Here is a 25,067-nt window from a genome sequence, read left to right as displayed (position 1 = left end):
GCACAGATTTCTGCAGTTTTATCTGAAATCTAACCTTGCAGAAGTTGATTCTAAAATGCTGGCTTTGTTGCATTCAACAGAGGTATTCTATTAGAGGAAAAAAGAAAGTAGAAAATTAGGAATTGTTACATCTATTCTTGGTTTTGAAAAGAAATATAGTCCTTAAACTGCAGATTGTCACTAAGGACAGGTTTGGCTCACCTATTCTGAAAGCTGATATGACTAAATGAATGAGTATTTACAACCTGGCCAGGTTTAATATCAACCAACATTGTATTCAGTACAAATGGCCCTTGTCAGACTTGTGCATGCTCATAAGGGGACTCGGTGAAATGAGAGAATGCTCATTGTAAGTGCTCTGCAGGTAGCAATAAAGAGATTGCATTATGCATGTTGCCACTAAAGAAATGAAATTCTGTAAGTCTATGAGCTGTTCTGGATGATGCTCAGAGGTTTTCCCAGAAAGCCTCTAAAAAGCATTTCAGAAGGGCAGCTTTTCCTGAGTTTATTAATACGGCCAAATATACCCATATTTCTGAGACGATGTAATTGTTATCACCTATCAATTTTTCTTCACTTTCATTCTCAGGAAAAAAGCCACGTTTTCAGCCCATGCTCTCTGAAACCATTTCTCATGAGGCCAAGATTTAACCTGGAAATTTTTAATTATAAAATTTAAATTATAACTTTTTAGTTATAAAAAACTAAAAGTGTGAGGTTATAAAGAAAAGCAACAGGAGTTACTGCTACTGGCTGTTTCTATAATACATATAATTAAACAATATAAATCAACAGCACTTGGCAACCTCTCTTTATTGTTACATGCAGTATATATGGACATTATATTAATTGAAGGTGAGCATGCCTGTACCTTGAGCTGTTGTTGAGATCCTGTGTGGTTTTGCTGTTGTTACAAGCTCCATTTTGGGGGATGCCAAACACGATGATTGCTTTTTCTCATACTTTAGGGCTTCAGATCAAGTCCTCGCCATGCCAGAAGACGTGTGGCACCTCGGCTGGAGGAAACACAGCCCATAGTGGAAGCTCACCATCTCAGTGAGCAGGAAACTTCTGTCAGAAAAAGGAAAATCAAGAAAAGCAGCCGAGTCCAACCAGAATTTTACCATTCTGTTCAAGTTACCCCAACTCGAAAACCTGTAAGTATTCACCTTTAGGGATAAATAGCACTTAAAGTTGTAAAAGTGCTTATATTTAGAGGCATGTAATATAATTCTAATTTTTGGGCTATTCATATTCTCTTCCTGAATTTAAAAACCTTTTCAGTTCTCATATTCAGCAGCAAATCCAGATAAAAGTTGGTAAGACTGTATTTAATGTTGATGTATACCTCTAAAAAATAATCCAGTTCTGAAGAGGTTTTTTAAAATATTAATTTTTTAAAATTTATAATTTAAACTATAGACTGTAATCAAATTAGATATTTAATTTGATAGTTTTATAGTGATATTACTTAACAGGTTTTTATAGCAAATGTGCATTTTATTGAAATTACTTACTCAGATTTAAGAGATGCTATGTACTGAACCAAATTTATATTAAATACCATTACTAGATCTAATTTTTAGGTTTCTTTTAATTTATACAGTGTTTACAGTCTTTCTGCTCAACAAAACTTAGATCAAATTTTATAATTCTTTGCTCCTCAGCTTGATTTACACACAGTTCACTGATAACCTACTTTCAGTATGGAAATATGACAGTTTGTTGAGACATACAGCTCCTAATGTAAATTTGCATGAAGACCTATTCTGTCCTGCAGGCATAATGCACTTCTCTTTTTAATGAGAGCTCATTGCTTTGACACATTTTCTGAATAACTTTTTGGTGCCAGTGTTATGGGGCTTGAACAACTTCTATAAAGTTAGTATTATTAAAGAGGTAACTATTGAGCATACCTTAATCCAGATTATCTTGAAGTTGCTAGAACCTAACTGAGCCTTCCTAGATTGGTGTTAACTAAGCACTAAGAATTATCAGTGAGCTCTGAAGATGGTTTGAGGAAGCATTCCTTAGTGGAATTACATTGCCTGAGAGAACAAGCAACTTTTGCAAAGAAAGCTGTAGCTGCCAACAGCTGCCAGGTTTTTTACCTGTTATCTGAATTTGTTTCTCTGCTTTCACTTCACTAGTCCCCATTTTCCTCTGTTCTCTCATGCTTCTCTTTATGGTTTATTTTACACTGCTCATGTTTTTGTGGTTTAATTTGATCTGATGGATTTGTCTTCTACTCTTCTTAAAGGATCTGCTGTCACTTTCTTCTCAACCACCTCTCTTTCACTCCCCTCCTATCTTACTTTCAAGACTACTTTGTCTTCTAGCTCTGTTACTCCTACTAGGTCTCCAGCCTCCCTCTGTTCATTATTCACTTCTAGTTCATTCCCTGCTTTGTTCTCTTTCCTTCACCTCTTCCATCATCACCACTTTTTTTCCATTCCTCTTGGTTTTTTTAAAATTCCCTTATTTGTTTGGTTGTTCATATTTTTTTCCATGGTAGGCTTATGCCAAGGGTAAGCCTGGCTGTCACTGCTGAGGCTGTAACCAATTGCCACTGATTACCAATTGGAAAAAGAGCATCAGTGCCACTGAATTAAAGAGCTAAAACTGTAGAAAGGGTGTAAGCAGCAAAACAAGCTTGGAAGAATGGATTAGTTAAGCTAAGAAAGCTCTGCTTTTTCCAAAAATCAGTAGTATGCCAGGGATTTAAGGACCAGAAAAATAATTTAAAAAAAAAAAAAAAGAATAGAGTATGTGCAGAGTACTATATAACTTCACTTGTGTATGATTTAATGTGTCTGCTAAGATCTACCACTGTGTTCTAGGATGTCCTAGGTTTCAATGAAACAATAATAAATCCCAGATTCAGAGAAAACTTTTCTCAGTGCTGTCACCATTATGTCACTTCCTTGAAATTGCTTTTGCAGAGTATCTTTTATATAGTTATATAGTTCTTTTGATAGCTTTTCTTTCTATGATCTTGATGAATGAAAGAAAAAATTATCCTTATTAGACTACAATCCAGAAAACATAAGTCATCAATTTAATTTCTCATGGACATTGTAAGTTATTCTGAGTGTATTATTAATGCCATGGTGACAGGGTGAGTAAGGTTTATGCCATTGCCATGACAAATCACTGCAGTGTTGTGGAATTCCAGGCAGTCACCAGGATGTCCATCCTGCAGTTTACTGCATCTTCATCCTACTTAGTCTCAATGTCTTGAAGCTGAGCAATTTTTGACCTTCATCTTTATAAAGTTTTACATGATTCAGTGCCAGAAGTGCTCTTGTTTGCATAATTTCTTTCCCCTTCCCCTCCTCCTGATATTTCTAGCTCTGTCCACTTGGACCACTCCAAATCATCTGTTGTCTCAATGTTTTTATTTTGGCCATATTCTGCTGAGTCATCACTTGAAAAAGTCATGTATGATATCTGCTAACCAGGAGACATAATTTCTCCTCATAAAACAGTTCTCCTTTTTGGTTTTTTACCCTACTCATTTCTTTTTGTCCTGTTTTTTCTGACAAGAATGGTATCTCCAAAGTAACTATGAAAAAACTTTGTGGAAAGCTTTTTCTCTTCTCCAGCAAATGTCCAATATGTTAGCCTGTTTTGTTGTCATATTAAGATATATGCACATATATAAAGACTTTTCAGATATTTCATTAAAAGCTTTGGTGGATATTTAGATGCTAGGCTTTTTTATTCTTGCTAATTTAGACTATTTTGTATTTGGTTGGTTTTGTTGTGTCTAAATCTTGTTTTTCAGTTTCCTAGCTGCTGCTATAATTATCTGAATTTGCTTCTATTATTTCTTACTTCCTGCATAGCAATCTGAGATCTTTCCAGTATTGTTCCTGATCTTGTCAGAACTAAATTACTTGTAATTGTTTAGATGGGAGCAATCCTGCTGAAGACAATAATTGCATCACTTGAATATCTACATGAGATGTTTGCAGAAATAGAACATGAGTTTTCTCTGAAAATTTAATTGTTTTTTTACACCTTCCAGGTAATTAATGGTACATTAAATATATTTTTTGCTAATATTGATCCTTGCCAAATGAAGTTTATAAGGCATTTTCATTTATCTTACCCTAGTGCAAAATGAACATAGTGCTGAGGCTTCTCCTTTTAGGCCATATTGTTATATCTCATGCCCTGTAGGTCACCCTCTTAGTAGTGGCTGTATTATTTGTGCTGACATTCTCTATAGGTGACAGTTTACAGCAGCTTCCTATGGAGGAGGGTACAGATAAATATTTCTGATGTGTACTTTTTGAACATGATGGAGAACTCTTGAGAACAAGCAGAACCCTGTTTTTTAGATTGGTATGATTGCATGCAAGTCAAGGGAGTGTTTCATATTGCTCTTTTCACAAACTGGGTACCTGATTCTGTATAGGTAGTTAAATTTTCTGAAGGTGTGGAAGGATGTGCAAAAATCTCTTGTGAGCGTGCTGCTGCCTAGCAATACTTTTTCAGGGCAGGTTTTAAACTGAGGATTCTATTGCAAGCATTTTGAAACTATAATCTATATTTGAAATAATGCTTCTGCTCTGACACAAAGTATAAAATGCTGCAAATAATTCATAGGTGGCCTTGAGTTTGTGTAAACACGTGGCTCCTGAGCTGTGGGGTCAGTTAGATGTACAGTTCTGCCAAACAATGTTTGTGTGTCTATTAACATAATTGAAAAGAGATGCTGTCAAAGCAGCATCTTTTGACATTTCCATTGTTAAACAATTTGAAGGGCTCCTGAATTTACTGACTGATGCAGCCACCAGGATTATTTACAATTATGAGATGTAGTACCAAAATTTGCACTTTTGTTTCTCGTGATCACTCTTAAGACATGGTAGAGACAGAGACAGGGTGATAAAGAAACCTGTTTGCTTCACTTTCAGATGTGAAAGCTCTCTTTCTGCTAAAAAGCCTTTACACATCCAGAGGTGATCTATTTTGCCTCAGAACTGTAGCAACAGCATATGCTGAGATGATTATCTACTGAATATTGTTACAAAGAAAAGTATCTCTGATATAACCTACAAAGAATAAACTGATGACAAATAATTATCTCAGAAGCACTGCTGAGTGTAGATATTCCTCAGGGTCTCCTAATTAACTGTTTCTAATTATTTAAAGACTGGCCTTTGCTGAAGCAATTTAACTCCTTAGGGGTGGGTGCAGCATTGCCACAAGTCACTACAAGGAAAACAGAGAGAGGTCAGATATCTGGGAGGTCACATATGGAAGAAACCTGATGTGAGCAGCTTCATTAGGCTCCACTGAGACTAATCCCATGGCTAAAGTGAAACTTGCACTAGGAGTACCCTGATGAAGAAACCATGACAGCAAAGTTTGATCAATTTTTAGTGCTTGTAAAACCATAAATTGTCCCATTCATGTTCTTTTCAGCTATCCTGGTTTTTACTTACATGCTGTGTTTAAGCCTTAGAACTTATGGGAATATCAGTATTGGGATTCTCTCTGAAAAACGCTTAAGAGTATTTTTAAACATCTGATACCAAATAATTTATAGAAGTCTCAGAAGTCTCTAATTTCTGACACCTTAGTTGAGAATATTTTTTTATATGGATCAAGTTGTTCTACAGGATCTTTTAGGAGTTAATAGGTCTCGTTAAATAATATTAATTGCATTAACTTTTATTTGTTCTTACTCTGATGTTATGTACTGATTTTCCAATATCACTACGTCCTTTACATGCTATTTGAATGACCTAAAACATACGAGATGCAAATATTGCCCATCACCCTGCACAAGGCTTTCTTGTTTCCACCTATTAGCTATTTAATCTATAGATTGCCTTCATATCTTCTTTCTTTTGGAGACATCTGCTCATCCTGGATTGTGTCTCCTGTGAATTGCATTTAGAAGCAAACTTGGCAAAACATTATCATGCCATCTTTCACTTTCAGCATTTTTATTAACATTATATTAATGTTCTCAAATGCATGACTAAGCTATGAGCTGTCAGATTGTGCATGCATGTGTGCACACACATGCACAGGTCATCTCTCAGGACAATCTCAGCACAGCCATAATGAACAAACACAGGGAACATGTGAATCCATATAGAAAGTGAAATAATAACTGCATTTTTTTTTTCATTTTTAAGGCTGCAGTGGTCTAGCCTGGCATGCAGCTAAACACAAACAGCACCACAGAGCTGTTGGCTCACTCCTTCCAGTAGGATGGGGGAGAGAATTAGAGAAAGAAAAACTTGTGGGTCGAAAGTTTAATCAGACCGAAAAGCAAAGGAAAATAATACAGCACTGTACCAGCTACTAGGAATCAAATAATTCTACCACAGCTGAAACAAGGACAAAGACTTAAAAGATATTGATGGGGATTTTGGGAAGCTCCTTACAGTTTATTAGGTGATGGTTTCATAAAGTTTTTAACAAGATTTAAGCAGCTGGCCATCTTAAACATTTAAAAAATATCTCAAGGAACCTATTTTAGGTACATAGGATCTTTGCAAATATGACTATTAATGCTAAATCCAGTCATGTTTGAAATGAAGAGAAAGCTTTCATGGCCATTAGGTTGACTTCAAATTTAGTTCTTTTTCCAGGAGGTTGTTTACATCTCTTTTTTGTACTGCTGTGTTTTATTACTTTTCTTATAGCAAATAGCTCCCCACTCATAAATTCTTCATAAACACTTTTTGCCCAAAGAGTTCATTTTCCTGCTGTTCTTCCAGCTTCTGTGACCTCCTCCCTTGCTGCCTGCTCCTGATTTCCTCTTGGCTGCTTTTCCCTCTCCACCCTACAGCTCATCCATTGCCCATTTCTTCCACTCCTTTTGCCCAGCTCTTAAGCAGTTTAGGTTTTTGAAGGGATTTTTTAAAGGTGTGTTGCCATGAGTTTCACTGGGCCTTGGAGGTGATTGCATTCCTATTTTAAAACTACTTTTTTCAAAAACACAACAGAATAATTTTAATCTAATAAGAATTAGATTAAATCTGGGATTTAAAATTATTGTTGTTTTTCTAGTGATTTTTTTCCTATAGATGAGTTACTACTATTAAGCATAGTACAAAAGAAACAAGTTAATTATAATAGTGCTAATAATTGATAACAATGAATGGAAAAAGACATAAGAAATAAGCATAGCAGTAACAATACAAATTGTATTTAGAGCACCTTAACTGATTTCACTGCTAGCTCTTATTTGGAGGGCTAAGGTCATGTTGTTGGACAATTGATTGTACCCTGTGGTGACAGATCATGGTGGTTTTGAATATAGTTACTTAGATTTAAAGTTATGTGGTTGAAAATTGCATCAAATCTGTTATTTTTCTATACACCATTGCAAATCATCCTGTAACTGTGGGCAAAGCCCTCTAATACAGCAGGATTTGTCTTGATAGGTGAGCTGATTTCATACCATTTTTATTATGTCTGAGTCAATTTCCATTCCCGTGGCAAATGCTTATTTATTGAAAACGGGATGAGAGCTTAAACCAGTGTAACTTTTTTCAATTTAAAGTGTTCAAAGAGGGTCAGAGTGCATCCTTGGTCCTTGGAGCTGAAGCTAACTTGCTACTAAATTAGAAGCAAACAAGAGAAAACATGCTTCAAATGCTGTATCAAAGAAATAGAGTTGTGAAACTCTGGCTTGAAAAATGAAAATAATTTTTTATTTATTTTTTTTGCCACCATCATTTTGACATGATTTCTATTAACTGGGTTTTTGTGTTCATTCATAAAATTTTACTACGTGCATGCAGCATAGCCTCACTTAGAAGTTAATTTTTTAACTGTTCAGAATTCTTCTTTTTTAAATCCCAGTGTCCTTCTGGAAGAGCTAGTAATAGAAACCTAAGTTGCTAAAATGTGCTAGCAGTCTTAACTGTAAGAAAAAATGTTTTATGTATGTGATTATAAATGGTAAATTCTGTACAGTAGCTGAAAGCAGGTTAAAAAAATTAATCAGCTCTGATCTTGTTGATAGTGTTTGCACAACTTAAAATGACCAGTAATTGTCTCACAGATGCATAGTAATTATAGTCTAAATGCAGATGTTTCCTTTTCCTTCACTGCCACAAGAGTCACTCTTCAGAGTTGTATTGTGTAACATCCTACTGTGGCACATAAAAGTACATCTTTATATAGCAAGGGACTCCCTTATCCATGTGTATTTATATATAACACTACACATGGATATGATGTTAAAATAATAGTTTGGCAGAGGCAAGTATTCAGATATTATCAAGGAGGGAATTAAGGTTACACATGCAGCTTTAATTCAGTGGATTATGCATCTGCATTGTCATACAGGCTTTAATTGTATGTTGGTATACTGGTTTTTCACAGGATGTACTCTTGTATTCATCATAGGTAGAAGTGCTCTTAGGCTGACTCTTATGTGTAGGAGTTCTGCTGCAGAAGTTGTAAAGTGTATAAATGAATAAAACAGGAGATTGCAGGAAGACAGAGGATCTCTTATTTCTGTAAAAAGAGTGAGTGCTGCTTTGGAGATGGAAAGGTGGGCACAGGGTCACTGTAAGTGACTTGAGCAACTGGTTTAAAATATTTTTTAATCTTCCATTTTCCAAGTGCCTGAATCAAAGCATGTAGCTGGGTTTACAAAAGTTCTTCAGCTGCCATTCACCAGTGAACACTGTGTATGCTGTAGTCTGAGTATTATTGATATGTAATTGTAATAGCTCTTAAAAGTCAGATCCCTGGCATCTCAATTTGACTTAGGTAAAAAAAAAAAATTGACCTCATGGTTTAGTTTGCATCCTCTGTTATGGGAGTGAAGCAGTCAGATACTACTGTAGTGATGAGCACCAAAAACCAGTCTATTAAATAACAGTTCCTTTTTAGCAATAGTGTTTGAATAGCATGAAGTAAGTTAAGTTCTACGGCTGCCCATTGAACAGGGTATAGCAAACAAAATACTGAATAACTGTTTATGGAGTGAATATCACCCATCATTTGCACTAAATAGGAGCAAGACATTAAGAAAATTACTGAGGATGCAATAATTTATAATCACATCATTATGATTGCATCAAAATATACAAATAAACAGGCTGAACCAAGGCTGCATAGCGAACTTTAAGTCAGTTTTTTGCTAAAAACAAACTGGAAAAGCTCTGCTGCTTAGCTTATTGGCAGGTTTGACACTTTGACTACAATATGGAAAATTCTGTTGGATTTCAGGGAGAGACTGATGGCATTTGTATTCTGCATATGAATCAGTAGCACAGGGGAGGAGGTACTTTTTCTTCTAGAGGAACTCTCAGATATTTGCTAATGGCTGGAGTTGGGGTGAAATTTCCCTTTCCTCTCTGGCTCCTTAGGGGAATGTTCTTTCCTGTGCTCATTCTTCCCAAGTGTGGCTGTTCCTGCCATGTCTCCCCCAGCCTGCTCCTGACCTGCTTCTACTAACTCCTTCCTTGCTGTCCATTCCTCACTTCTCTGCTGACCTTGGCTCTTCTGGTCTGCTCTGTCAGTTCTTGTTTCACTCCTTCATGTCACAGCTCTTCCCAGGTTCACCTGGTCAGTCCTCTCATTGCTCTGGGGCACTTGTTCAAGCTGTCTCTTTGATTTCTGTGCCTCCCTGTGGCCTCTGGTTGCATACTCCATTCCTTGGCTCTTGTCCACCTTCTCTGAAACACACACAGCTCATACCCTCCTTGTTAATCAAACTGCCTTGTTCAAAACCTTTTGCAGAGGCAGTCCCAGTTTCATGCCAGCATGTCGGATCCTAAACTCTCCCCCAGTCCGCTTCCTCCAGCATTGATGGTTACTAACCCAGCAGTTACCTTGCAGGTCCATTTCTCCTGAAGTCTTTATGCACAGAGTGCTTTTCACCGCAGCTGCCATGCTCTGGCAGTCTCTGTTTTCCCCAGGCTGTCAGTCCTTGTTTCTCCAGCCCTTTCCTGCAGCGTGCCGGTTCCGGTGTTTGTCCTCTCCACGCTCACGTCGTACGGCTTCTTCCTCTTGCTGGCTGTGCTGGCTGAGCGAGTCACAGAGAGCAGAAACCAGCAGCCCCTGCCTCTCAGGTCTGCTGCCTGCCTTCCCCTGCTCTCCATGCCTCTTGTCCACACTGCCATCAGCCTGAAACCATGGCAGGCAATGATTAAACGCAAAGAGTAGTTTTTGCTCTGGATCTCCAAGCTGGAAGGGTCCTGGTCAGCTCCTTGTGGGGATGGTAGGTGTCCCGAGCGTGGAGGTAAGAGCTCAGAGGGTGAAATTTGTTTGGTCATTCTGTGATGGTGGGGTACTGGTCTGGCAGATCTAAAACCCCTGAGAGACTCTTTGTTTAGGGGGTGCCAATCTGAAAGGGTTTTTTAGAGATGATACATTGAAGGCATTTTAGTTGAGAAATTTGAACCTTGTTTAAAAAAGTATGATAAAACAACTTTGGTAGTTACCTGAACACTAGGAATAGTTAAATTAAACTATCTACCTTTGCAAAGAAGAACTATTAGTAGGTCAGGAGAGATTAGAAGAAGTTAACTTGCTCAGCAAAACCAAAAAAAGGTGAGAGGAGGTAGAATGCAAGCTATGAATATGTTGGGGAAGCAAAAAAGGTTATTTAAGGAAATGAACATTGTTGTTGCTAAATCCCCCCAGAAGACCAGGAATGCCATGAAGTGGCAACTAGAAGATCACTTATTTAATCAAGACAGGAGGAAGTTCTGCAGCAGTTTTCCTGTCAGAGTAGTGAGATCAAGCACAAACTTCAAAAGCTTTACTTTATACTCCCTGATGCCAGGGATGGCAGATGATATTTATATCTCAAAGACTTATCACTCTGACAAATGTAGACAGGTTTTTAACAAAGATGGCAAAAGACTTATGTCTAGCTTAAAGCATACTCATATTTGAAGTATCCATCCCAAAGCTTACAGACTTCTCAAAAAAGATCACTGGGATTTTTTTTATTGTTTACAAATAACTACTGGATGTTTTCATAATCTTGCTCTCAGGCTCCTCAGTCAGCTTTGACTAAAATTTTTCAAGACAATTAAACCTTGGGAAGGGAATATTTCTAAGCAAACTTAAGATAAAGAAACTCAGTATGGATTGTATAACAGAAAATATAAAAATTTAATTATTAAAATTGGTGTGTGTAATTATAAGAATACAAGTACTACTGCTTTAGATTTTCTTAATGCCATTTAAAAAAAAATCTTTTATATTGTGTTTTTATTTTTTCTTGAAAACAATCTATGCCTATCATAGGTTTAAAAGCTACTTAGAACTTTAATTTGCTCTTTGCTTTCCAGAGTGCTTTCATACCCTGATATACCTTTTATAGCAAGAGTAATTTAGTTTGTTGTTAAAACATAAATATGTAATATAATACAGTCTACAGTGGAAAGTTTAGGAGACTGAGAAAAGGATTGGAAGCTAGGTGATTTCTTATTCCAGACTCTTCCTCTATTGCTTGGTTGGCCTTGTAGGTGTACCAGGCAAATAAAACTCTTGCCTTCTGCAAATCTTAGTCATTTTGTCATGTTATGCTCTTTTGTGTCAGGCAGAGCAGGGGGATCTGAGTCTGCCATACTGAATGAATACAAAATAGCTGCACTTAAAAATTTAACACAAAATTTATTTTTACGTAATGGGAAGTTTTCTTGCAACAGTAATATTCAACAGTCATCTAAGGTACATACATTTCTTATGCAGAAAAATTCACCATTTTGAGAACATGAAATCCTGACATTTTAGGTATTAATATAGGAAGCATTAATTTTGCAACAAGATAATGATACCAGAAGAGCACTTATATTTTCCTGATGGTTTTAGCATAAAACTTAACTAAAATACCTATTCCCCATGCTGTAACTTCTCAGATATGCATAGCTCAAAATATTATTTCCCCATTGAAAAACCTTCAATACCTTTCTGTTGGCTTCTATAACGTAAGCAAGCAATTTCAAGATTAAATCCTGCAATTCACATTGGAAAACTAAGTAGAGGAAACAGACAAGGAATAAAGGAATGGCATTAATAGATAACATATCATGGCTGTCATGTTGATGATATTATTAAAATTTAAATGACATTCAGAAAGAATCCACATTTTTGTTAGCAGTTTTGCTAAGAAGCTTTTCAAAAACCTAATGGCTGTGGCACAGTTATTAAATAATATTATTTGGCCCCACTTGCATGCAGGTCTTGGTTACACTGCAGGAAGGGTGCCTTGCTTTTCAACATATTCATATGAAAAAGAAAAAATGACGAGTGGGTTTTCCTTACACAGCAACATACTTGTTTTTTTTCTCATGATGGCTATCTTGGTGGATGTTGCTGAGATCTGTGAAGATTATTTTGACAGTATCTGATCCCTCAGCTCAATCTTACTGTTAACAGGGAAGCATCTGTGAAATGTGATAAATGTGAAGCATCTACCAATGTGCTACTCCTGAATGCAGAAACTCTACTTGTTGTCGTGTAATACCCACTAATTTCCTTTTTTAGCTACTAGAAGATGGTATCACTTCAGACCAATATGTTAGTGCTTGAAATTTGGTGTAGTTCTGCAGAATTCATACATGAGCTGCACAGTGGTTCCTGTTGCTTACATTGCACATATCCCATTCAGGAGCTACTTCAATATTTTACCCAATTACTACTTAAAATAGAATGTAGAAGCAGTTGTCAAAACAGGGATCAGAACTCAGGACTTCAGTCTCCCCAGAGAGCCATGCAGAGCAACTAGACTCTTTTCCCATTTATATCTAGAATTTTTTTTTTTTTAAACATTTTTTTCTCAACCAGGAGGTCACTGAGAAACAGCCTCCAGACTGGCTGCTGGGAGATGAGGGTCTGAGCCTAGATCTCAAACTTATTTTGATAAAAAGGAAAAGACAAACAGCCTCTTCACTTCCCTTAGAGTTCAAAGGAAACTAATGCTCTCTGCTGTTATGAAACCTCCTCAGTTTGGGAAGAAGTTTGGGTATGCCTTATGTCCCTGAAGAATGAGATGTTTCATCATGCTGAGTGACCAGTTTTTCTGAACATTTGGCTCTATCAAAAGCTCACTTTTGCATCACGTCACTTTTAGATATGTAAATAGATGGCTATCCAATAAACATAGTTTGATGTTACAAAACTGTATTACAACACCCAAGTGCAAAAGTGGATCTAGCCCTTTACCCATTTTGAATTTCATGTCCTCAAATAACCTATTTCTTCCAGAAAAATTGCATTCATAATGTTATTTTCAAAGTGGGGGAATGATATTGACCTCCTAGCATCCAGAAAATACCTTGTCTTCTTTTGAAAGCCTAAGAAAGCATCAGAATTTCCTTGTGTAAATACAATCACAGATTCACAAATGCATGTGATAGAATAAACACTGAATGCTTATTTCCATCTTCTACTTTTAGAAAGAAAGAATCAAAGTTCCCTCTACAAAACAAGTAGATATTGTCTTGATGTTTGAAAAGCCTACCTGTTTGCAAAGACAGTTTAACATAGAGGCAGACCCTGGATGATCAGGAGTTTCAGATTTAGTGTATTTGTCTTCCAGCTTTCTGCTTATTGTTTTGTATCATTAATTACAAACCCAGAAACTCTGTAGTTGGTTTCATATTTCCTTATAACATAGGTACTTGGAAGTATGGATGTCCTCTTAAGTGAGTGGCACAGAACCAAAGAAAAATATTAATTTCCTATATCTGCATCTCCACTGATGATTTTTTTTTTTTTTTAAGTTCATCGTCACTGGCTTTACATTGTCCTTGTTTGTACTTTCATTTGTGTGTGTTTTGAATTTTGATTATTTCTGACAAGATGCAGTCCCAAGGGACTCACATAGCCTGATTACATACTTTGGATGTTTTGTGTTCTGCATTGCATTATCATCTAACTAGGTTAAAATGGTAAAGATTTACTAATGGGAACGTTCAGTTGCCCTAGATTTTGTCTTAAATTTGTTAAGTTATTTTACTTTAAAAGTCGAGCCGCTTTAATATCATTTAGTCTGGTATGTTAAAGTACAAAAATAGCCATTTATTTTCAATTGATATTCTAAATTATTTTAAATTAGAAGGAATTTTGCTGAAACACACAGAATAAAATCATTACTCCAGTGCTTCATTTCTGTTGATATTTATCCTGTTCCCTGCAATGACTATAATAAAAGAAAAAAAATACATTCCAGGAATTCTGAGGTAGTTTAGTATAAGTGAAATAGAAATAACTCATAACTAAACTGAAAATTAAATGTCAGTCAGTATTGACCTGTGCTTCCCACAGCTTCCAAAAACCAGCATGAAAGGACTCACTGCAGTGGGCAATCTTCTGAAAGATAAAATGTGAAAGTACAAACTATTTGATTAGAGTTCAGCTGCCCAGCACAATCTCTGATGTGTCATAGGGTCGGGGAATTTTTGTAATTGAAGATAATTGGGTATCAGGCTTGAGTCAGCTTTTCCCAGCTGGTTTGCCTGACCGAATTTGAAACCTGACCTCGGCTGATGCTCCCTCCCCCAGGAGTGCCAGCGTGCAGTCCCCGCTGCTCTTGGCCCTTTCGGCTCCTATTTGCAGGTGGCTCACCTGATCTCTGCTGGTGTGCAATACTCCACACGTTTGCAGCTACACCATCTCCCACTCATTTCACCTGATCTTCTGCAGTGCCTCGCTGACAAACAGCGCTGCTTTCCCTCCCCGGGGGAAATCACGCCTTGGAACTTGGCCGCATCCCTCTTACAAGAAGTATGCTAAATGCTTCTTTGAAATCATCCCCGTTACTGGAAACCAGCTCGCTTTTACAGCACAGTTGCAAGCCTGTCTCTCAGGCTCTGCTGTAATCCCCTGATTCCGTGGAAGAGGCAAGGGGAGCTCGGCTCTCCGCCGTGCCGCTCCCGCGGAGCTGCGGGGACTGGTGTGCGCTGCGCACCCCCGTGCGGCACCGGCAGCGAGCCGAGCCACCGAACCCCGGCTCGGGAACCCCGGTATGGGAGCCCCGGCTTGGGAACCCGGTATGGGAAACCGGCCCGGGAACCCCGGTATGGGAAACCCGGCTTCCGAACTCCGGTCCGGGAACCCCAGCTCGGGAATTCCGGTATGGGAACTCCGGCTCGGGAGCCCCGGCTTGGGAACCCGATATGGGAACCCCGGCACAGGAACCCGGTATGGGAACCTCGGTATGGGAACCCCGGCAAGGGAACCCCGGCTCGGGAACCCCGGCCCGGGAGCCCGGCTTGGGAACCCCGGCACGGGAACCCGGTATGGGAACCCCGGTATGGGAACCCCGGCAAGGGAACCCCGGCTCGGGAACTCCTGCGTTGGAACCCCGGCTGGGGATGCTCCCAGCCCCGCCTGCCGAGCTCCGTGAGACCGAGGGGCTGCGGCGCCCTGACCTCCCCTGCTCGCACGGGCGCTGCAGAGGCTGCTCAGCAGCACCAGCGCACAATCGGAGGCAGAGAATAAGCAGCTACAGCAACTGGGCTGTGACCTTACCGGCCTTCAGGCTAAGAGCAGCCAAACCCTGAGCCTTGCTAAGTCCCTAACAGTAGGCTAAGTAAGGATGATCAATATTTTAGGTGATGTAAAAGACACTTCACTCATGTAGCCCCCAAAAAACCCTTGTGTATTATTAACTGTTGTTTTTCACTTGCACACAGCAATGTGCTTTATACAGAAATAACAGAAGTGCCTCACATATTTTGATTTTAACAGAGTCTAACAACCTTTTTTTTTTCCCACTTGTTGTCCTAATGGGCTAGGAATCTTTTTCAGAATAGTACATGTGTTCTGCATTATTTCCTGTCTTTTAAACTGCTTGATATGTTGCTCTGATAATAGAATGCTTATTTGGGACATACAATTCTATAATGGAAAATGTGTATGCTGGAAACATGGAGTCCAGTGGGATGATTGGTACACAAACAATGCCTGTGCAAAAGAGGAACAATTATAGAATTCTTATCAAAGCTGTTAATTTACTCAAAGAAAGTTGTTGAGTTCATTATAAACATCTTTGGAATAGCAAAGTCAAAAATACTTAGGTGCTCAATATCTCTGTGCACGCAATACTCAGAATTATGTCCATGCTGAATAAGGAAGTAGACTGTAATTAAGTTAGAAGTTGACATTTCTTAATGTTTTCTAGATTTTGATGGTATGAAAAATTTCTTTCTGAACTTCCTACATTGCTCTGAAAATGAAACAACATGGTTCTTGAACAGTTAAACGCTAAAGTGGATTTTGAGTATTCATTTGTTTACTGCATGTATTAATTATGGTAGGATAACCTAAAAGTAGATATCTTGTAATACACACATGCCAAAGACTGCTTTACCATTGCCTGTTCAGTTTGATTCTCATAAAATATGAGTGGAGTCTTCTCACATAGCTTATCTTCCAGTATTGTAGCAGAGCTGACTAAATGGCAGACTCCTTTTCCCTAAAGCTGACATCTCAGTAGACTGATAGTGCATAAAGAATGACCACTCAATAGTGCTTTTGGCTCCTACAGGTAGGAGATGTTATGAAATGCAATGATGGGCTATGAAGGTGTCTTTTGAAAAAAGGAAATCCTACTCAATGAAACTTGAAGTTTACTTTTAAATATAAACCTGAGAGTTGAGAGATCTTTCCCTAAAACTTCAATAGCAGTTGCTATTGAACTTTATTCTTGCATATTTCAAGCTGCTACATAAATAATTAGTGAGCTATTGCTATAGCACCTCCCAACACTGTGTTTGGGCTTTCATATTATAAGCTGAAAATGCAGAAGGTGAAAGAGATGGAGGTAAGAATCTGTCACTGTGGGTCTGTGTGATCCAAAGATACTGGGGGTTGCTGATCAGCCAAAAGAAGGTGCAGGCCTGAAGCAGGATGTTCAGAGCTGGGATTAAAGGCAACACTTTCTCTTCTATGGCAAAATCTGGAGCTAAGGTCAGGTTTGAAGGAACCTAATCCCTGACTAAGCACATGAGGAGCCCTGTTAGCCCCAGCTGGTACAGCAAAGTGCCCTGCAGCAAGCTGAGCCCTTCCAGCTCCTGTCGGGAAGACACCTATATGTGACCATCCTGCTTTATGAGATCTGGTTTTAGCTTAGTATACAAACTGACAGCAAAATAGGCTCTGCACTAAAGCTAATTATGAAGGCAATCTGAGCTGGTATCAGACATCTCATGTTTCTGTTTTTCTGCACTTACCTTCTGCTCTCTCTACATCACAATACAGTGAACAAGAATTCAGTTAATTGGTTTTATGTATTCATTCCCTCCTTTTCAACTTGCACGTTTCAAACTTCACCATGGAGTACTGTACACGGAAAAAAAGAGAATTGGGATAGAAGTGAGGGGGGTCAGAAAAAAAAAAACACAAATAAATGATCTCCTCTTAATATAGCAGATTATTTAACTGTATATTTTTTTTACTTGTATGCAGAGCAAAGAGTGCATTACGTTTTTTCCTCTGGATTATGCAGATTCTAAGTTTTAAATGACAACTGACAGTGGAAAAAAAAAAAAACCAGACAGCAACAATACATTTTATCAGATCTAAATCACTGTACAGATTTCTTCTTTAAGTAAAGGTACTCTTTAAGCCCCTTTATTGAAAAAAATAAAATTAATAAATGGACTACAATACAAGCCTAAAACATTATCTGGTTTAGTTTTGGTACCTGGAAAGGCTGATCTGGAACAGAGACTAGCAAAAGGGATAAAATAGGTATTTATAGAAAGGATACACTCTGGGCAGTGCAGGAGCCTGGCCGGGGCTACACCCAAATCAAATCCAAGGTGGATCCTGGTCAGGAGTCTTGAAACTTTTATAAGTTCTGGTTCATCTACATATTAGGGTCAATTATCCAACCACAGCCCCAGGCTATGGAATCTCAGCCCCCTGGCTTGCCCCTTTCCCTCGCCCTTGTTGTGCTTTTTGGGTACCAGTTGTCCTTGGTTCTCTAGCTAGGAAGGGATTGTTTTGTCACTACCCAGTGAGGAGAACTTACTAATACCTAACATGAAGTTTCAGAGTTACACACTAAGCAGCAGAGAATCTGAAAAATATAGAAGCTAAAACCCAAGGCATCAGTATCAAATCTGGAATCTAGAATGGCTAGATGGAGCTGTTGCTGTGTAACAAAATATGCTGGCTTTAAACTGAAAGAGGGCAGATTTAGATTAGATATAAGGAAGTAATTCTTCACTATGAAATTCCAGTGAGGCACTGGAACAGGTTACCCAGAGCAGCTGTGGAATTGCCCATGGCCAGGTTGGGCTCTGTGCAATCTGGTCTAGTGGAAAGTGTCCCTACCTCCAGCAAGGGAGTTGGAACTAGATGGTCTTTAAAGGTTCCTTACAACTCAAACAATTCTATGATTCTACTACATCTGTAAAAATTGACAACAGCACACTCCTGAAAATTCACATAATTGGACGAATATCAGGTTGCACTTTTGAAAGGCTGTAATAGTATCTCCCACACGAAATGACAAATCAAATCCACCATTTTCTTGTGTTGTGCTTTGGAGAAACCACAAATCCCTTCAATCAGAAAATACAGAGTAAAAGGAATAGCAGCTTGCTAGTGGACACACTGGGTTCTGATAACGTGTTTAATGATGTACCTTAAATTTCAACATGGTGCCAAACTATTACTGTTCACATCTCCGTTTCCCACTTTGCCATAAACAGAGAAGACAGACATGGCAGCAGTCTGGACTGCATCAATGTTTATTTACGTTTCTGGAAGAGCTCATTTTTGAGTAGGTGGGAAGCTTAAAAGTGGATACAGTCTATAGTCGTTTGCCGAAGCCGCCTGGCAAAGTGTGACAGAAGGCTGCCCATCGTGCCCAGCTGCCCGAAGGGGCTGCCCTGGGAAACCGTGCTCCTTCCTTCCTTCCTTCCTTCCTTCCTTCCGTCCCTCCGCCGGGCTGCCCCCGGGACCGCGGGGCAGGAGCAGACCCGGGGCGGTGATGAGGAGCCCGCCTTGGCTCCCGGCGGGCCTGGGTCTGTCCCAGGGGCGGATTTACCAGCAGCTCCCTGATGGCAAATCTTCCCCTTGTCCTGGCGGGGGAGCCAAACGCCATCGATCTGTAGCCGGGAAGGTTGGTGGCTTTTTTTTTTTTTTTTTTTTTTTTTTTTCGGCTGTTGTTGCTTCTGGGTTTATTGTTGGCGAAGTGGGAGGCTCATTCCCGAGCTGGTTGCCCAGCCGCAGGCCACGGCTCTATCCCGACATCCCTCCAAATGCACTCCCGCTAAAGACCGGCTGTTTTTTGGAGGATCACCCTCGGCACTGCGCACACGCACCCCTTTCCCCTCTAAATTCACAGCAATGGTGAGCGGCAGCCTTCTCCCCTATCCTCCTTTTCCCGTGAGATGCTTTTTTTTCCACGCCACGCGGGGCGGGTACTCGCCGGCGCCACCTGAGCCCCTCGTCCCGAGCTGCTCCCCACGCACCTGTCTGTCTGTCTGTCTCCCCGTGCAGAGCTCCGGCAACGCGTCCTACCGATGCTCCATGTCGTCCTCCGCCGATTTCTCCGACGAGGAGGACTTCAGCCAGAGGTCGGGGACGGTGTCGCCGGCGCCGGGGGACACGCTGCCCTGGAACCTGCCCAAGCACGAGCGGTCCAAGCGGAAGATCCAGGGCGGCTCGGTGCTGGACCCTGCCGAGCGGGCCGTGCTGCGCATCGCCGGTAAGGCGCGGTCGGGGCCGGAGGGACCCCCGTCCCTTCTCTTCAGAGCGCGGCCCCCCCGGGCGGTGACTAAGCTCTTTGGCCGCCTTTTGCGGCTGGGTGCACTGATGCGTGTGGAAGGCGAGCCGAGACACGCGCAGGTGCGCGCATTAAACTTTGATGCGAAAAGGCATCAGCGGCCGGGGGCTGCAGCCGCGGCGGGGGCGGTGCGGTGGGGCCGGCGCTCTTTTCGGCCCACAAGGCCGAGGCAGCCCCCGGCCGCCCTGCGTGGAAGCGGCGCGGGGGAGAGAGAGGCCCGGCGGGCGGTGATGCTCCGCCAGGGGCGGGGGATCGGGCGCCGCTCTTTGTCCGCACGGGGCCGGGGCTGCGCTCGGGGCGGACGGGGACCGGAACGGAGCCGCCCCGGTGCGCCCGAGGCCCGGCGGCAACTGATGTCGAAAACAGGGCGGAGGTCCGCATCTCTGGCGAAAGCTGGAAAACGCCTGTAAAAGAGTCCCAGAAAGATGCGGCGGTCCTCAGCGCTCCCCGGGAGCACCGCTGTTGTTTTCCCCAACCACCCCGATTATTAAGCGCCTCCGCGGGTCCCTCCCGGGACACCATTTCCCAGGGTAACCCATCCTAGCGGCGCTATTAGCGGGAGCAGCGCTGCGGGGCCGGGCTCCCTCCAGCCGCAGGATGCGGCCGCAAGCGCGGGGATTGCGGCGCCGGCCCGGCCGCTGCCCCCGCGGGCAGGGTGGGCAGGACGGGCACCGCGGGCTGGGGGCAGCGCAGCAGGGACCGCAGCGGAGCGGGGTCGGGGCCGGGGACAGCGGGGGGGGATGTACCGCTGCCGTGACACCTGCGGCGGGGCCGCGCCCGCCTCACCCCGCCCCTCCGCGGGATGCGGAGCTCGGCCCGGCCGGTGCCGGCCTGGGGACCCTCCCGCGGGGGCAGCGTCCCCCCGGCCCCGGCAGCGCTGCGGGCGGAGCGGGGGCGGCGGCAGGCGGCGGTGGAGCTCGCCGCCCGCAGGCGGTGCCTCGGCCGTGGGCTGGAGCCGGGTCTGCGGCGGGAGGCGGCGGCCGCCGGGCTGGTGCCGCCCCTCCGCGCTCCGAGGGGCGGCCACCGAAACCCGAGCGGCCGCGGGGGCGGTTCCTGGCCGGGCAGGCAGCGCCGCCCCCCGCCGGCTGCTGCCGGGGCTTTTCTTGTGCCACCCCCGAGGCTGCCGGCGCCCGAGCCGCACAGCCGGGCAGGGCTGGGCTGGGCTAGCTGCCGGCCATGGCTGGCTACCTCTCCCCCGGCGCCTATTTCTACGCCGAGGAGCAGGAGTACCTGCAAGCCTACGAGGATGTCCTAGAGAGATACAAAGGTAGGGCAGCGCTCCCCGCGCCGCCACGCCCGCCCCGCCGCTCGCCCGCCGGGTGTGGCGGCTGCGGACCCGGGAGGCGCTGGTGGCCAGGTGGGGGAGGTTGGTGGCCCCGCGTCCCTGAGAGGGTCGGTCCGGGGGGAACGGACGTGGGCGGCTTGTGCGACAGATATAAATACTGTGTCACCTCATCGGTGGGTGACAGGCGCTCTCGTGCGCCTAAAAGTCGCTTTTTCGAGTGCAGTGTTGGTGCAGAGATTTGTCGCTATGTGCATTCGTATTTAAATGTTTGGTTTATTTTTACCTATTTATTTATTTATTTGTTTGGTTGGTTGGTTTTTTGGTTTAGGGCAAAGAATTGGCTTAGTTCGTGTAGCATCTGTGTTTTTTCATCGAATACAGAAAGATAAGGAAAAAGGTCTTTATCACGATGAAGATGCATTCAGCTAAATTACTCTTCCTAGAAATGTAAATTGCACTGATTTCTTAAGCTCATCGAGATGGAAGGGATGGTTTGCATGATTCATTGCTGTTTTTCAGCACATTTGCTAGTACTAAATCTGAAGAAGCTTATCAAAAGTGTTACAGCTCTGATTTTAATCCAAGTGTGAAAGGGATGGGGTTAACTGTTCACACTGAACCTTCATCCCTGAAATAGTTTTTACAGCATGTCACAGCATATGCTGACATTTGCAGAGCTGAATCCTTTTATAATGTTAGGGAATAAGATGTTAGATTTCATATCTGAAGTTTTTCAGCTGTATGTCTTCAATCAGTCCTGAGGATTTCTGTTAAATGGTTTCCACTGATGGGAATGGGAGTGGCATAGTTTAGGACAGCTTGATTTGAAGATACTGATAATTGATTTTGTTTATTCTGTGTTGTTAGTAGCAGTATTTTGAAAAATAAGCCCTCAACAGATGGTTATTTTGACTATGAGAACTTGTTGGGTGTGAGTGTACTTTATACTGGTGTCACTTGCAAATTCGTGTGTCATTAGCAGTATTGACTAATGACTCCTTTGTGTCTGTTGCCCATTGTGTCAATGCAGCAGTGGAGCATGTGCATCGTTTCTGTACTGAAACACATTAGTGCATTTTAGTTGGGAATTGATTACCATTTGATGATTGCCATCATCTTCAAAAGTGCATCTTTATTCCATTCTCTCCTTTTTTAAAGTCTTCAATTTATATGCAGCTGATCTGATTTTTGCAAAATTTTGGAGCTAGTAGACTGTTTACTTTGTAAATAAACACTGAGTAAGCTTGTTCTTCTGCTTTGGATCACCTTTTATTTCCTGCTAGAATTAGGTTTAAAAAGGCTCCTTCTCATACCAATTACTTGCTTAAAAATCTGGGAAAGAGATTAGGCCAAATTTCCCCTATTTCAATGGGAGTTTTATCAGGAAAGGGACTGAAAGGTTTGGGTTTTATATGTTGGGGAACAATAGAATTTCAATTAAATAAACTCAGAAAACTAATTTGCATATCTGTAAGAAATAAAGCACTTTCTGAAAGTACTTGAACATATGTTATTGTGGGGTTAACAGAGTCCATTCATATACTATTTTCAGTGACCCCCAAATCCTGAAATTATTTGGAAGGATCCAATGTCTGTTGTCTTAGTTTTAAGTGTCGTATTTTATATATTGGTGTGCTGTGTTTTGCTGCTCAAGGTAGACTTTATTCAGCCATTTGGAGCAAAGGTAAAGGTTTGGACTTGTTTTAATTAAGATGTATTGGAAACCTGGAAAACCCATTACTTTGTAAAATGTGTTTTCAAGCCAGTCATGATTTCTCATTTGAGTCCCAGTAGTATGACTTCACTACAGTGATTGTTGTTCTGATGACTTGCTTTGGGAGCTGATCTAATCAGAAAAGAATTGCTACAATATAGCCTTTGAAGAGGGAGTGCCATTTCTCTGAATTTCTCAGTTTTGTAAACACCTCCTTTAGTTAATTTCTTTATCAAATGTGAACTATGTGGCTTTATAAGATGAGCTTCAATCTCTAATTTTAATGCTGATAGTTGTTCTATTTTTTTTTTCCTTTTTACAGTCTGCAGAATGCTTCATACTAATCTAGGCCGTTATCAGGGTGCCAAATTATCTATGTCCCAGCTGTTGAGTACTGTAACTAGCAGAGTCAGCTGTACAAAATTCATTGCCTGTCTTGGAAGGCTTGGGATCGTGTGATGCTGCATCATTAGGATGATCAGGCCATTTGGTTTAGGAAGATAAAAGCTGCCCCTTTTAAATGTAGAAAAGTGAAATTTTACTTTTCCTCTGTTTCTGTTGCCAAAGTAGGCTGCAAATCTTGAAGATCATTGCAATACCAAGTATCTTGTTGCTTTAAAAGTTGAAAGCAGGATATTTGTGTGTCTCCAAATTCTGTCTGCTGATCATGTCTCTGGCTGTGACAGTAAATAATTAGGCAACTGTTTGCTAAATCTGACATACCACAGAAGTGCTGTTTGCTATGGGAGAAGAGAGTGCTGTTTTCTGATCCCTGGTCAGCTCAATTGCTGGCTGTCAATTTTTTTTTCTTCATTGATACTTATCTCACAGTATTTCTAAAGCATTTTAATGGAAGAAAAAAAAGTCACATTATCTCAGATGTTTTAGAAATCAGGTTGAATCCAGCTACTTACTCAGGGGAAGAAAATGCTTCTTTGTTGGTAGCACTTTTAAGAATTCAAAGGGAAATCCTTTATTATGAGAGTGGCAATGAAATATCTAGTATAGTTTATCTGAAATATTTTACATATTTCACATCTTGTTTGTGACTGAATAGTAATATGAGAAATTATACAGATATTTGTTAATATAACTAAAGGTTCAGCTTTTTCTCAAAAACTGTGTTTGAGTTCTCTGGGAGGTTGTAAATAACTTCAAGAATTATTCTTGGTACTCTGTAAGTTAGCTCAAGGTTGACTGGGAACAAAATGTAATAAAATTGTTAGCTGTAGCCTTTTTGCTAAATAAGAAAATGTCCAATAGTATTTCATATGTGTTTCATTTTTAAAACATTCAGTGCCATCTCTGTCATATGGCATAAGAATACTTTGTTCAGTGCCATTATTATTTGAGGATTAAATATCTGAAGATTATTATTTTAAGCTATAAATGCAGTACATTGATTAGATTTCCTCTGCTATAAATCTGAAGTAATAAACTGAGAATCTGAAGTTTTACTGAAACTGAACTTTATGTATAAATATATCATCCCTCTGAAATGGTCGTTTTTAAATGTATTCTTCGGTTCAGGTAGTAAATTTTATTTGAATAGCACTTGCAATAACCCTTTTCTGAAAGATTTTGAATGATTATGTAACTAGGTTGTCTCCATTTTGACATCATTTTTGATATGGGTACATCTGTTAATGGCAGTGTGATTGCAGTATCTGGAAAAGAGCTAATTAATGGACTTGAGTGTTGAATAAATGATAGTTATTCAACAACATTCTGTAACTATGTAACTCCTAAAGTTTAAAATATATAGGGTTATATGGGCTGTGCAGAACTTTTAATGCTGTAGATTTAAATATCTACATCTGTAGGAAACAGACCTATTAGAAAATTCAGCTTGACATGACTGCCCATGAAAAATACAGTCCTGCAGTTCAGGTACTTCTCTCAGTTGTTGCTAATGCCAGGAAAGGTGTCACACGAATATTTTGTTTGGAGTGGGTGTCTGATTAGTGCTTCCCTTGGGTACTTTGGACTTGCTGCTTAGCCCTTGTGTCTGTAGGAAGGAGGGGTAAGTCTGGATCTGGGGACAGCAAAACTCAGGCTAGGCTGTTAAACTGTGGTACATTCTGTTTCACTGTTGGCATTGCTCTCCTGCTTTAAAGGGATCTGTGATAGTACACATTCAGCTGAAGCACAGCAAACAGCTCTGGTTCTGTATTCTGGAAACAAAGACACTGGAGATGGACGAGAGCTAGCAGGTCATCTGATGCATTCTGTTGCCTGTGTAGGGTTCAGAGACAATGTAATTTGTTCTAATGATTGATTGAGGGTGGTGTCAAGTAAAGCTGTTCTGACATTGGGTACAG

At 41.1% G+C, this 25,067-nt stretch overlaps 1 protein-coding gene across 5 annotated transcripts in view; it reads left to right on the top strand.

Moving 5' to 3' along the window:
- LOC130251804 (dystonin-like) overlaps positions 1 to 25,067 on the top strand; it is a 285,947-nt gene that overhangs the window by 15,250 nt on the left and 245,630 nt on the right. For 3 of the 5 annotated variants that reach the window (XM_056488733.1, XM_056488732.1, XM_056488731.1), the window contains exon 1: positions 20,869 to 21,014. In XM_056488733.1, coding sequence (XP_056344708.1) covers positions 20,924 to 21,014 — 91 coding nt within the window. In that variant the 5' untranslated portion in view covers positions 20,869 to 20,923. Of the gene's footprint in view, positions 1 to 968; positions 1,158 to 19,461; positions 19,670 to 20,868; positions 21,015 to 25,067 lie in introns of those variants that run through there. The other 2 variants (XM_056488729.1, XM_056488730.1) reach the window with 1 other exon arrangement.

Source organism: Oenanthe melanoleuca, chromosome 3 (genome assembly GCF_029582105.1).
Source record: "Oenanthe melanoleuca isolate GR-GAL-2019-014 chromosome 3, OMel1.0, whole genome shotgun sequence".
Classification (NCBI taxonomy): Eukaryota; Metazoa; Chordata; class Aves; order Passeriformes; family Muscicapidae; genus Oenanthe; species Oenanthe melanoleuca.
This window is presented reverse-complemented; position numbering and strand designations above follow the sequence as displayed.